Source organism: Canis lupus, chromosome 2 (genome assembly GCF_048164855.1).
Source record: "Canis lupus baileyi chromosome 2, mCanLup2.hap1, whole genome shotgun sequence".
Classification (NCBI taxonomy): Eukaryota; Metazoa; Chordata; class Mammalia; order Carnivora; family Canidae; genus Canis; species Canis lupus.
This window is the reverse complement of record NC_132839.1, coordinates 40,697,425-40,712,159: the sequence shown is the minus strand read 5'-3', so window position 1 is coordinate 40,712,159 and position 14,735 is coordinate 40,697,425. Positions and strand designations below refer to the sequence as shown.

At 40.6% G+C, this 14,735-nt stretch overlaps 1 protein-coding gene across 20 annotated transcripts in view; it reads left to right on the top strand.

Annotated features, from left to right (window-relative positions):
- The first annotated feature begins 5,654 nt into the window (after nt 1-5,654).
- The window catches only part of TJP1 (tight junction protein 1), a 249,479-nt gene continuing 240,398 nt past the window's right edge, over nt 5,655-14,735 (top strand). For 16 of the 20 annotated variants that reach the window (XM_072796363.1, XM_072796348.1, XM_072796340.1 and 13 more), the window contains exon 1: nt 5,655-5,858. In XM_072796363.1, the coding sequence (XP_072652464.1) occupies nt 5,686-5,858 (173 nt within the window). In that variant the 5' untranslated portion in view covers nt 5,655-5,685. Of the gene's footprint in view, nt 5,859-6,128; nt 6,276-6,687; nt 6,729-6,831; nt 7,391-13,621; nt 13,704-14,735 lie in introns of those variants that run through there. The other 4 variants (XM_072796282.1, XM_072796288.1, XM_072796220.1 and 1 more) reach the window with 4 other exon arrangements.

Genomic DNA, 14,735 nt, shown 5'->3' with positions numbered 1-14,735 from the left:
TCTATTACTGCTTTCTTTTGTGCTGTATATATTAGAATGTACCATTTTAATTTTCTTCTTGCCTCTTTTTCTATATTCTAACGTTAATGGTAGTCCTTTTTTTACAATTACAATTAACTTTTTAAAAAATATTTTATTTACTTGAGAGAGAGTATGAGAGACAGTGAGAGAGCAGGAGTGAGGGGAGGCACAGAGGGAAAGGGAGAAACAGACTCCCCAATCCCAATGGGCAGGGAGTCCAATGTGGGGCTTGGTTCTAGAACTCCAGAATCATGACCTGAGCCAAAAGCAGATACTTTAATCGATTGAGCCTCCCAGGCACCCTACAATTAACTTCTTAACTTGAAATAATCTAAGTAGAATTAGTACCAACTTAATTTTAATCATACACCAAAACTATGCTCCAATATAGCTCCATTCTCTCCTACCTCTTTTGTGCTATTATTGCCATACAAATTACATATTTATACATTATAAATGAATATCTCATTTAAGTTACCTTTTAAGTTGGATAGTAAAAAGAAGTTCCAACTGCAAATATTTTGATTAAAAGATTTTAAAAATTAAAAAATTAAATATCTTATATTCTCTTTTATATTCAGCTCTGCAGTGTTCTTTACTAGTGCTCTTTAATTCTGTGTGTGGATTCAAGTTACTGTCTGCTATCCTCTAATTTTAGTGTGAAGGACTCTTTTGGTATTTCTTAGAATGCATGTATGCTGGTGATGATTTGCCAGTTTCTGTTTATTTGGAAATACCTTAATTTCTCCTTCATTTTTGAAGGATAATGTTGATAGATACAGAATTCTTCATTTGTAATCTTTTTCTTTCAGTACTTTAAATGTCTTCCCTTCTGATCTCCATGATTTCTGTTGAGAAATCAGATATTAATCTTATAGAAAATCCCTGTATGTGATGAGTTGCTTTTTTCTTGCTGCTTTCAAGATTCTCATTGTCTTTGGCTTTCAATAATTTGACTATATATGCCTGGGTTTGGACTACCTTGAGTATATCCAACTTGGATGTGCAGATTAATATAATTTTGTAAAATCTGAGAATTTTTCAGTTATTTATTCAAATACTCTTTGTGTCTCTTTATCTATCTCTTCCTTCTGAGACTTTGTGCATATGTTGGTACGCTTAATGGTTCTTCATAGTTCTCTGAGGCTCTGTTCATTTTTCCTTATTGTTTTGTCTTTCTGTTCAGCACACTGGATAATCTCAATTGACTTATTTTCAAATTCACTGACTCTTACTTCTGCTATTTCAAACTTGTTGTTGAGTTCTTCTAATGAATACTTTACTTCATTGTATTTTTCAACTCCAAAATTTCTATTTTTAAAATTTAAATCTTTTTTAAAAATTTTTTAAAGATTCTATTTATTTACCCATCACACACACACACACACACACACACACACACACACACAGAGGCAGAGACACAGGCGGAGGGAGAAGCAGGCTCCATGCAGGGAGCCCAATGTGGGACTCCATCCCGGGACTCCAGGATCACGCCCTGGGCTGAAGGCAGGCACTAAACTGCCAAGCCACCCAGGGATCCTCTCAATCTTCTTTTAAATTATGTATTTGGTGAGACGTTGTTCTCAGATTTCCCTTTCTTTATTTTTTTAAATTTTTTTATAAATTTATTTTTTATTGGTGTTCAATTTGCCAACATATAGAATGACACCCAGTGCTCATCCCATCAAGTGCCCCCGCTAGTGCCTGTCACCCAGTCACCTCCACCCCCTGCCCACCTCCCCTTCAACCACCCCTAGTTCATTTCCCAGAGTTAGGAGTCTCTCATGTTCTGTCTCCCTTTCTGATATTTCCCACTCATTTTTCTCCTTTCCCCTTTATTCCCTTTAATTCTTTAGATATGATTTCCTTTAGTGAACATATTTATAACAGATGATCTAAAATCTTTGTCCAATAAATCCAATGCCTGGGATTCCTCAAAGTTTCTATTAACAGCGTTTCCCCCTTATCTTGGCCATTTTTTTTTCTGTTGCTTTCCAAGTCCTATAATTTTCTGTTGGAATCTGGACATTTTGAATAATAGAATGTGGCAACTCTAGAAATGATATCCTTCCCATCTCACTCCAGGGTTTGTTACTGGTGGTTCGTTGTTGTTTTGTTTGTTCATTGACTTTGCTGAGCTAATTCTGTAAAGTCTGTATTCTTTGTCATGTTTGGCTACCAAAATTTCTTCTCAGGTGTTTAGTATAAGCCAATTATTGGACAGAAATTTCCCTAAATGTTTTCCAACCAGTAAGTGTCCCAGTCTTTGATGAGAAGCTGTGTGTGTGTGTGTGTGTGTGTACACCTTCAACATTCTGATAAGTAGTTTACAACTCTTCCCTAGCCTTCCCTTTCTGCTTGCCACTGAACTTTAAGGTCAGCCAGACATGAGAGATTAGGGCCTTATCAGGCATTTCCTGAACATGTGCATAGTCCTTGATATTATGGAATCTCATTCTCCATCTGTCCTTTAAATTTTTTGGTGAAACTAGCCCCAACTAGTTTCACTACCTCAGGTAGCTGTGATGTTAAACAATTGCTTCTGATTGTTTCTGACAAATGTCCTAGGAATAGGAATAAGGCTATCTGCACAAAGTGAGTTCTAAGCCACGTCAAATAAAGACAATCCCTATGGATGGAGCTTCTCAAGTCAAATAATGACAGTTCTCTGGGGATAAGGCTTTTGGGGACCTCTGAACCCATTCTGCTGCCTCCAGTGGCTGCTAGCATACTGGTTTTCAAAACCACTGTTTAATTATAAGGCTGTTGGTTTACAAGACTACCACAGAGCTGGAGAGATGTGAATTGGACAAGTCAGATGCTATAAAGCTCACTGTTCCAACCAAGATTCAGTACTTTCTCTTGTATACACACTCTTTGGTTTGTTGCAAGTCTTTGGTTAATTTCTGAAGTTCTGAGAAGGTTGATTTTGACAATTTTAGCCAGTATTCCCTTTTTATGGAGAAGCAGATTTTCTGCCATTCTGGAAGTGCTTCTACCAGGTTTATTTTTATCTTTCATTATCCTGAATTGATCCCTCAGCCTTCAGTTGTCTAATCCTTGAGTATAGCACAGTATTTTCATCAAATATCTTACAAGAAATATGAGAAGGTGATATAAAAGGCCATAAAAGAGGATGAAGATGTAAGTATAGGCTCTGATGCCTTTTCAAAGTACTGCTCCAAGGTGCTGACCCGTGTGTGGATAAACATTTGAAATGTCAAAGATCTGCCAATTCTTCATTCTTTGTGAGAGCTAAAACATTTGGATAAAGAAAAGTGAAGTGGATTAAGATGAGCTTTCTTACCAAAGTTACTGTGAAATCATGTTGGGAGCATACTAGAAGATCTTTGTTTTATTTTATTTTATTTTTTGTTTTTTGTTTGTTCTAATTTTACATGCTAATTAACTTGAAAATGCAGTGTTTAAATAGAGGTACAAGAGAGATGTACTGTGGAGGGAGGATGTTAACATTTGGTAATTCTGTCTGATGGGTGTACAAGTTACCTTATCTGTACTGTTCGTATATACATATTATATACACACACGCACACACACAGAGAAGCAGTCCTTGCTTTGCAGGTTCAGATATGCCTGATGTGAGCTACTATGACTTAGTTAAATAACACCAGTAGCTCAACAATATGGTTCACATTTCAGTTATCATAGCCTATTAACTGTGAGAAAAATGCATAAAGTTCCATGGTAGCTCTACAAATCACCATGTAATTAACATACGTATCATGATCAGTGAGCAATCATAGCCATTCTTTCAAAGTCTGTCAGTGATTGGTAACTGCACATCTGCAATAGTTCAGGTAATGACAGTAAAGTGTGCAGTTGATAATCTAGTATCTCCCAGTGGTAAACCCACACAGTATTGTATGAAAATGGGAAACTTTCAGAGAGAATTGCTAAACAAAGATGATAGTGCAGCAAAGAGAAAAATGATAGACGGAAGTGAAGGGAAATTTGAATGGAATATAAATCGTGTTATAGAAGAAACAGGCAACTGTGAAGATACTGACACTGCCGTCTTTCCAGAGAGTCTAGATTTGCAGCCAGAGGAACTTACTGAATATGAACTAGGATGAGGAGACTGGTTGTGATGAAAAGGATGAGGATGTCCCAGACAATGTCACATTAAAGGAATTCTGACATATTTCACATTGAAAGCTCAGAGGATAAAATTTTGAAAGTCATCCAAACATGATGCATCACCAAGGCTCAGAAAAGATGCTCTATATGACAATTCTACCAGGAGAAGACGAGCACTATTCGAGTTACCTTTGATAAGTTTCTCTTATCAAACAGCTTAATTCTCAATGTCTGTAATATTTCAAACTACAGTGTACTAAATGATTAGTCTTACTTTTTTTTCCATTTACTTAATACACTTACAGCTTAATTCTCAATGTCTGTGATATTTCAAACTACAGTGCATTGAATGATTAGTTTTACTTTTTTTTTCATTTCCTTATAAATTTACAACCACTCATGAAGAGAGTTTGGACTGTTTTGACAAAAATTTTAAAGGTCATGGAACAATCTTAATTTTCCCAATTGATCATTAAAACAATTTTGCAAAATAAATAAATAAATAAAACAATTTTGCATGGTTCACAGTCATTGGTACAGTTCCAAAGTACTGTGCAAGAAAGGACTGTATACATATATATATATATATATATGCACACACATATATGGATGCATACATATGCCACATAGATCATGTATATAGTATATACACCTTCTGTATTATATATATATAGTATGTCCGTGTATACACATACATGCATTTTGCATGGATGCATTTTATGTAAAAATACACATATACATATATACACACATATACATGCTACATACATCGTGTATATAGTATATACACCGTCCGTATTATATATAGCATGTATGTGTATACACGTACATGCATTTTTATGTAAAAATACACACATATACATATATGCCACACACAAACACAGATACGTACACATATATGGTGCATACGTCATGTATCGTATATACACCATCATACACATACATGCACTTTGCATAGATGCATTTTTATGTAAACATAAAATCTTCAAACACTTTAGGCTAGAACACATACATGATGATTGCAAACCATTAACCGAGAATCATAGACTAAAACCATTTTTTTTTTTCTCTCTGTCTTCTGGGAGTTGTCAGGGGGTTCTCCTGGACTCCACACGGTTGCAAAGGCTCTGACGGCAGCCTCCGAGGAGACCGAGGCACACGCGGCGCGGGGCCAGGGAGGCGGGGGCGGGGGCGGCGGCCCGGCAGCTCCGGCCGCTCGGGCAGGAGGAGTGGAGCCGGGCCCGCCGCCCGGGGCGCCCGCGGGGGCCGCGCGGGCCGGGCGGAGGGGGCGGTGCGGGCGGCGGCAGCGGCGGGCCACGCACGGCGGCGGCGGCGGCGGCGGGAGCGGCCGGGCACGCACGGCTACGGCTACGGCGGCGGCGGCGGCGGGAGCTCCGGCCACGCGCGGCCGCGGCGGCGAGGGCGGCGGGAGCCGGAGCGGGAGCGGGAGCCGGAGCCGCGGGAGCCGCGGGAGCCGCGGGAGCCGGGCGCGCACGGCGGCGGCGGCGGGAGCGGCGGGAGCGGCGGGAGCTGTGGCGGCGGCGGCGGATGGCCCAGAGCTGATCTATGCGGCGCCTGGAGGGGCTGTGTCTGCGGCGGCGGCGGCGGCGGCGGGGCCCTGCCCGCGAGCGCAGCGGGGACAAGATGAAGTACCAGAAATACCTGACGGTGCTGCAGATGGCCATCGGCGTCACCCCCTCCAACCGCGGCAGCCTCCTGCCGCTCAAGAGGAGGCTGTGGTGAGGGCGCGGCGGGCGCGGGCGCGGGCCGGGGCCGGGGCCGGGCGGGCGGGCGGGCGGCGAGGCCGGGCGGGCGGGCCCGAGGGCGCGGGGAGCGCCGAGCGCAGCAGCCATTTCGGAGCCCGTGGGGGGGCCCGCGCCCCGCGGGCAGGTGCGGCCGCCACACGCAGACGGCGCCCGGAGGGAAGGCGGGGGCCCGGCGGCTGCCGCCCGGGGCTGTCCTTGCCAGCCGGTCCCCGCCGAGGCGGTCGCTCGGGGTTTCGCCCCCGCCGCGAGGGAGCAAGTGCCGAGGCGCTAGTGGCACGAGGCGGGCTGCATTTTGTCTGCACGCGTTCCAGTTCCTCTGACCTGGAAACCGTTATTGGGGGTAACGGGAAAAGATCGCCCTTAAAAGAAAAAATGTCCGAAGTTTTGCAGGTCTGGCGGCCACAGCTGATGATCTTTCGGGTTGCGTCGCGTTTCCGTGAGCGTTCAAGGGGGGCATGTGGCGTCCCCGGGGCTGCCCGGGCGTTCCGCCGCCTCGAGGCTTCAGCGTGAGGCTCTGTCACCAGATAGTCCAGCGAAGGGATGGGGACTGTCAAAAGAATATGTCAGCAACCTTGCTCTTCAGTGGCTATTTTGATTTTAAATTTTGTGGTCGGCGAGGTTCTGTGGAGATGGACACAGTTCGATTTTAATTGAATTGAATTTCAAGGTTATAGGGAAAAGGAAGTGAGGCCGCTGGTAGGCATTTGAGAAAAGTAGTTTGTGCCATCTAAGACTAAATGAGTGATCCAAGGAATATAAAGATGGAGCAACCAAAAAAAAAAAAAAAAAAAGCTTAAAAGAAAAAAAAAAAAAAAGAATGCCCCATAATGAAGAATTTTGGAGGTAAGACCAAAAAATATGGGCAGCAGAGTTCAAATTCAGCTGTGCCACTTACTCTGTGACCTTAAGCAAGTTACTGGAGTATCTGTTTCTTGGTCTGTATGGTGAGAATGATGTTATCTACCTCCTGGGGTCATAACCCAGATCAACTGAGATAATGAATACAAAGCCTCTGCCACTAGGTCTGGCTGAATAATGGGTGCTTAGTGACTATTAGTGTCTTCCTCACCGCCCTCCCTCTAATAATTTATTTAAAGAAAGAAATTTAGGGGTACCTTGGTGGCACTGCCTCCAACTCTGTTTCAGCTGGGGTCCTGACCTGGAGGTCCTGAGATCCAGCCCTATATCTGGCTGCACCCTCAGTGAAGAGGCCACTTGAGTTTCTCCCTCCTTCTCTGCCCCCTTCCCCCACCTTTCCTCTCTCAATCAAATAAACATTTTTAAAAAGAGAGAGATGTATTCTGCAAACAGTATTTTAATTTGATGAATAGCAAGGGATAACACATCAAGGACTAGACTGGTAATAGTTGGCAGTAATTAAGAAATGTCCACGGAAGAAGATTTTTAGCAAATATATGAAGACTGTCGCTATTATGAAGCAAGAAGCAGTAACATTGGAAGATGGCTTTTCAGGTTGATAAAGGAAAGAAAGAAGAAAAAAAGAGGTCAGCACCAGCTCTGCTTTTTCTCCTGAGCACTTACAATATATAAGGCACTACATATTTTACTTAATTGCCATGCATACTACCCCCACACACACACACAGCCGTGCCACTGGAATGTAAGTTGCATGGGGGCAGGCCTTTTTGTCTGTTTGGTTCATTACTAAGTCCCCTATAACTGGTATCTGGTACAAAATAGTTTCTGAAAAGATACATGTTGAATAGATTTATTCTTTTTTTAAATTCAAATTCAATTAGCCGACATATAGTACATCATTAGTTTCAGATATAGTTTTTAATAATTCATCAGTTGCGTATGACACGTGCTCATCATATCATGTGCCCTCCTTAATGCCCATTACCCAGTTCTTAATAATGCATAACCGGGAAGGAAATTTTCTTGATGTTAAATTTAAAAACTAAGATGTGGGAATATTGTTTGAGGAACTGTTGGGCATGAATATTAATTAGCATCACTGGGCCACCAAGTCAGGATACTAGGTTTATTCTTTTTCAGTGGAGTGCTGCTTCTGAGAATACATTCCCCAATACAGTGTGTGAAGAGAGGACACAAAGAAATAAAATCCAGGTAACTTTTGTGCTCTAGAGATTCATGTTTCAGGCAGGCAGGCAGGCAGGGAACCAGGGCTGTACTTAAAAACCATCTAATGAAGAGAGAGCCTGGAAAAAGCCAGGGGATTTTGTTTAACTTATCCACAATTTTAAATGAGCATTCCAGAATTTCTGCTCAATGTTAAGTGAATTTGCAAATGCTAATATAATTTCTATAATGGCAAAGTGAAGAGCATACATGATGGAAACTCTAGAGTGGATGGTACTTCAAACGTATATATATATAGTCCTTTCTTTAAGTTGAAGAATATTGTGAAGAATATTGTGCTGCCTGACTCATCTCTCTCTTACATCCTCTGGAATTGATTTTCTAGATAACATTTCATTTTGCCAGTATTAGAGCCAACGGCATATGGGGAATTAAGACAGGCACTATTACATAGCAAGAAGATGTGTGGATATGGGTTCTGACTCCAGCATGGTAGGTAGGAACCAATAGCAGACATCAGCATGGATTGTCGGACCTTGGGATGCACTATACCCATTTAGAAGATGTGAAGGATACTATGATAATTGGTTGTGGCACATATGAAGATTTATATGAATGTGCTTACGCGAAAGTGCATGCTGTCTGTGTTCCTCTCTCTCTAAATTCTTGCAGTCTGTGTGGAACGATGGCATGCCTGCAAAGCTTATGCGGATGGAAATAAAGGATAGGGTTGCCTGGTCCAGGGCTCTGGCCCCACACTTCTATCTAGTTTGACCACTTGTGCTCATTAGCTTTCTTCTGTGCACCATCTTTTCATCTTTCTGATTGGCTCTGCAATTCCTATAAGGAATAATAGATTTGTACACCATTTTTGGTGGAAAGTAAAGCAGACAAACAGCCAGATCTGCATCACTGGAGCCTGCAAGAACTTTGTCTTCTCCTTGTCTCCTTCTCCAAGAAATTTAGGAAGTAGGACTGTTTGGTTTTGAATCATTAGTGTTTAAGAACATAGAACTAAGGCCTGTGACCTCTACCCAAAGTAGGTGTGAGTTTGTGCAGCTTGCAGCCAGTGGGTATCTTCTATATTTGCTGCTTCTGAAAAGAGGCAGCAGGGCACTGTTTTTCCTAGAGCTGCTGTAACAGATTACCACTGATTCAGTAGCTTAAAACAGCAGAAGTGTATTCTCCCTCAGTTTTGGAAGCCAGAAGTCTGAAATCAAGGTGTCTACAGAACCAGGCTTCCGGGAAGGCTCTAGGTGGGAATCCTTCCTGCCCTCTCCCCATTCCAGGTGGTTCCAGGCATTCCTTGTGGCTGACTCACTCCCATATTTCTCTACCTCTTCACATGGTCTTTGTGTCTTCTCCACTTCTGTCTCTTATAAGGACATTTGTCATTGGATTTAGAGTCCACCTGGATAATCCAGGATGATCTCATCTCAGGACCCTTCATTATTTCTGCAGAGACCCTTTTTCTAAATGAGAGTCCCATTCACAGATTCCTGGGGTTAGGAAAAATGGAGAGGGAGCACCAACCAATCAAGTACAGGTACTGAGGCCAACTCTCTGCTTTTCAATAGGTGTGAAGCCCAAACAATTGTTATTCCTGTCGATTTTATGTGAAATGTGAAAAATATTTTCATAATAGTTTTATTGTTATTCATCCAGATTTTTGCATGGAGTGCCCTTAGTATCATTTACACTGATCTTAGGGGGAAAAGAGAATGTCACCTCATTTTCTTCATGCCTCTAAAGACATTTCTCCCCGCTATTTGATTGAGTAACTATTGAAGGTGGTGTGGCATCAGTGCACTCATTCAAGTAGTTGTCCAGTAGGCAGATTCTGTAAAAAAAAAAAAAAAAGAGCTGCCATTCCTTGAGTTTATTACCTAATGGGCCCAGTAGAAGTGCTTTCCAAACATCCTCATATAACCTGCAGCACCACTATGAGGTAGCTGCTGTTTTCCTCCCAGTTTTACAAATGAGGTCATTGACTTGCCCAGAGTCACACATCAGGTTTTATGCCAGTTGTTGGGGTTAAAAACACATTTGAGCAGGGACGTGACAGTCTAGAAAGGAAGAACAACCGAAAACAGGTACAAAACAACTGGAAAGTGCCTTATAGAATGTTGTTTCTCCAAGGGTGGCCCATAGCCCCCTCATGGGTCACAGAGGTTCCTGTGATGGGACAGGAATGGCTCTAATATCCACATCCTTTCTTGGTTTCTTTCTTTTTTTTCTTTATTGAGGTATAGCTGACATACAACATATTTCTTTCAGGGGTACAATATAATGATTCAGTATTTATCTATATAGCAAAATGATCAGTACAGTAAGTCTAGTTAGCATCCATCCCTTTCTTAGTTTCTTTAATGCGCAAATTGTAGCCAGTTATACACATTCTTATTTATATGTACAACTAAGGGCCAGCCATGTATATAAACATTTTAAGGCTTCTGAAGTCTGATACTTAAAGACAAAAATTAGCATTTTACCAGCATTAATGGAAGCATCCTTCACAAGAATTCAGTATCTTTCTAAAGTCAGCTGCCTTGCTGTGCTTAGCAGTATCTCGAGGCCTCTGTTCTTACACCCTTGTTTGTACTTCCCATTGTCTGGGGGAAAGATGCTCTGCTATCACCCATCAGTATTCTTCTTGAGTAGGTTGTGGTTATCAGTTCCTGATATATTTTTTAAGGCTTTATTTATTTATTTATTTATTCATGAGAGAGAGGGGCAGGCTCCCTGTGGGGCGCCCGGTACAGGACTCGATCCTAGATCCCCAGGATCACCACCTGAGCTAAAGGCAGACGCTCAACCCTTGAGCCACCCAGGCATCCCTAATTCCTGATATTTTAAAATTAATATCATGTAGAAAGATTGTTAGGTGTTATTTCTATTGGTACTTTGTTCTTGTGTAACTGCTTAATTTCTACCATTTTGATTATTTTTGCCCAATTCTTTGTTAATACTGAGATCTTTTCCACTAGAAATTAGAGATGGATGAGGTAGGCAAGCTTAGGAGTTGTTCATTCCAAGTGAACCGTGGTCAGAAATTGTTGTGAGCCCAAACTTCTGCATTAGAAACCAAATGAGGAAAAAAAAAAAAAAAAGAAACCAAATGAGAGGGTTTCTGCCTGTCAAGCATGCCAGCCCTGACCACAAGAAAAAACATGGTTGTATTACAGAGGTTATGAACAGAGTGGAGAGAAGCAGAAATTTTCTCCCCAGTCATCCCCTAGAGATGAATAAATGGAATTAAGAATTAGGAAAAAAACTTCATTGTAAGCTAAATATCGATTTCCCCAGAATTCAAGGGAAAATACCCAAAATGCTTACATCTCAGTTACTAACTTTATTTTCCCTGTCATCAAGGGCCATTCTCCTAAATATTTGGGAAATAAAGCCCAGAGTCTGAGTTAATTCAGTTCAGACCACACCATCAGGAGAGTGGGACCTTGGGATTAAAAATATGCCTGGGGCATCTGGGTGGCTCAGTCCGTTAAGTGTCCAAGACTTGATTTCGGCCCAGGTCATGATCTCAGGATTGTGAGATCAAGCCCCACATCAGGCTCCATGCTGGGTGTGGGGCCTGCTTAAGATTCTGTCTCTCTATACTCACTCCACTTATATTGTCTCTCTCTCTTTCTCTCTCTCAAATAAATAAATAAATAAACCAAAACAAAAACAAACCAAAAACCAAAAAACTAGAACAACAACAACAAAATACTCCTTTTTTTTTTTCCTCCACATCTCCATGTGGAGACGTCAGAAAGAACTGTCCTTCCTGGGCTTTTTGTATCCAAGTACAGCTCGTCTTAACTGAATTGTAAATATTCCTCTCTATTCTTAACGAGGTTCCAGCAGAAAAGTATTATATTTAGGAGTTTTAGTTATATTTAGATAGGATTTTTTTTTCCTGATTTCATCACTAGACTTGATATTACATTGAGTTAAGTCTAATAAATTTCTTGGCTGTCAGTCATGTATACATTTGGTGTATATAAAATCACAGACTTCAGATTTTAGGTTTGGTAAAAAGGTAAATAGTGATACTTTTCAAGTCAAATGAGAGAAAAACTTGTGAAAAATATCTTTGTCAAAAAGTTTATATTAGGGATCCCTGGGTGGTGCAGCGGTTTGGCGCCTGCCTTTGGCCCAGGGCGCGATCCTGGAGACCTGGGATCGAATCCCACATCGGGCTCCCAGTGATGGAGCCTGCTTCTCCCTCTGCCTATGTCTCTGCCTCTCTCTCTCTCTCTGTGACTATGATAAATAAATAAAAATTTAAAAAAAATTTAAAAAAAGTTTACATTAATTTCTTATGATTATATCACATAATCAATGCTATCAAAGAGAGAAAAGAAACAGAACTTAAGACTTACATATTGTTTTGCAAATCTGTTTTTCTTTCCTATATGCCTTCTTCTCTTAAATGAAATTCTTCATTATTTTCACGGAAGCTTTTATTCTGCAGAGAAGAGAGCAACACTGTACGATGTACTACTTTTTTTTTTTTTTTAAAGCCACAACAAAAATACTAACAGTTTGAGTAAACAACACCAAATGCCATCAATGGACCAACATTTTTGCAGAATCTCTGAAATGTACATACTAGATTGGATGGATCTACTGAGAGAAAAGCCTTGTAGGAACCACTGTCCACAAAATGAGCAGAACATTTCTGCACAAAGAGAGGTTGATAGCGTGCAGCAGCATTCCAGGGATGGAAGGAGCAGAGGACATTTGGGGAATTAAACAGATTCGATGCTCAGTTGACTCCTTGCCTCCCTAGTTTGTGACAAGTTGTGGACAACAGTGTTGCTTTCTCACTTACCAAAGCAGTGAATGCAAGCTCTTGGGCCAGAGACACAGGGCTGTAGCTGAGATAGCTACTGAGCCGTGACCCAGAAGAGAAGTTACTTCATAACAGCCTGTCCCATCTCCCTGCCAGAGTTGCCAAAGGCAGGCCACAATAATCTGGACAATGCAGAAACAGATGTTCTCTAATACAAGTATAAGTAGACATTAAAAATTACCAAACAGTTGGAGAAAGCCAGTATTAAGAGAATTACTGTACTTAACAAACAAAAGAACTAAGTCCTGAGAAAATAGAAAAACCATCGATTTAAATGGTTATTTTCAGAAAGATGCAAGAGAATATTAATAAAACACTGTATGAGACACTTCAGAAATTTAACCTTTGCTTATTAAACTGAAAGAGAATGGCTGATCGGATAAAACTGAAAAGCAAGTTAGCAATCTAGAGTAAGCTAAAGAACCACTAAAGAATAAAGGGATCAAAAGTATGAAAGAGAAGTTAAGAGACCTTGAAACTATTTCCAAGAAAGGGTGGAGCTTTTGGTAGGGTTGTCCTGGTGTTGGAAAAGAAGGGAAACGGAGGTGGGTTTAATGTTGTTTCTTGTGGAACAGCAGATAGGAATACCACTGAACTGTAGATGTTGATAGAAATATTTCAGTTTAAATATATATGTGTGTACAAATGTATTCTGGAAATATAGAAGTATGTATATATGTATGCATATATTTACCTATGCACATATAAATATATAAATATGTGTGTGTATATAGTTAGCTAGAGTTAAGAGTTGCCCTAATAAGATGTGTAACTTTGTTTTTTGTTTTTGTTTTGTTTTGTTTTGTTTTGTTTTTAGATGTGTAACTTTGAACTACGAGTTGGAAAGGAGAGAGTCCAGGGGTGGGTGGAGACATAGAAAACTCAATCATATTAAAAAGGTGGGAAAAGAAAAAGAAAGCATTTAAACTAGAAAAATATAAACTATAAAACAATGTGGCAGGAATAAACCTAAATATATTAGTAAACACAACAAATTTGAATGGATTAAGTTTCTCTCAAAAGATACAGATTCCCAAATTGGATAAAAAAGAAAACAATAAGGCAGCCTGGGTGGCTCAGTGGTTTAGCGCCGCCTTCATCCTCGGGGCCTGATCCTGGAGACCCGTGATCGAGTCCCAAGTCGTGCTCCCTGCATGGAGCCTGCTTCTCCCTCTGCCTGTGTCTCTGCCTCTCTCTCTCTCTCTCTCTCTCTCTCTCTCTCTCTTTCTCATGAATAAATAAAATATTTTTAAAAGAAGAAAAGAGAAAAAATAATCTGGTTACATGCTGCTAAAGAGTTAACAAGATTAAGGGTATAGCTAAAAGAAGGGCAGGGGGAGACAGCAGGGGCTTGGAAAAGACAAGCACAGAAAAAGATAAGTCAAGAAAAAAGATAATATATAAATGTAGATGGGGAAATTAATAGACAAAATAGCATTTAAGGTAAAGTCTTTAACTGGAACAGAGACTTTTAATATGATGAAAGGTTAAATCCCAGAAAGATATGAGTTATAAACATTAAAGCATCTAATACAACAGACTTGAAATATGTAAAGGAAAAACTAATATATAAAGATCAGTTTCAAATCCATATTCATGTTGGAAAACTCCAAAATAGTCTTTTTTAATAGAAATCAGCCCTTCAACAAGGTAAGTGTAATTAAGGATACAGAGAAGTTGTTATAAAATGATAAAGTCACTCTTCCACTTGAGGATACTCCCACCCTCACATGAACATACTTTCTTAAATCTTGTTGATGGAGGTATAAGTTGGTAAAGCCTTTTTGAAAGGTGGTACCTAGCAACATCTAGAAACCTCTGACCCTGCATTTTACTTCTAGTAATCTTTCCTAAGTAAATACTATGTGCGCAAAGATGTTAACTATGTTCATTGCTTTATAGTTTGATAACAAACATTTGAAAGCTAAATG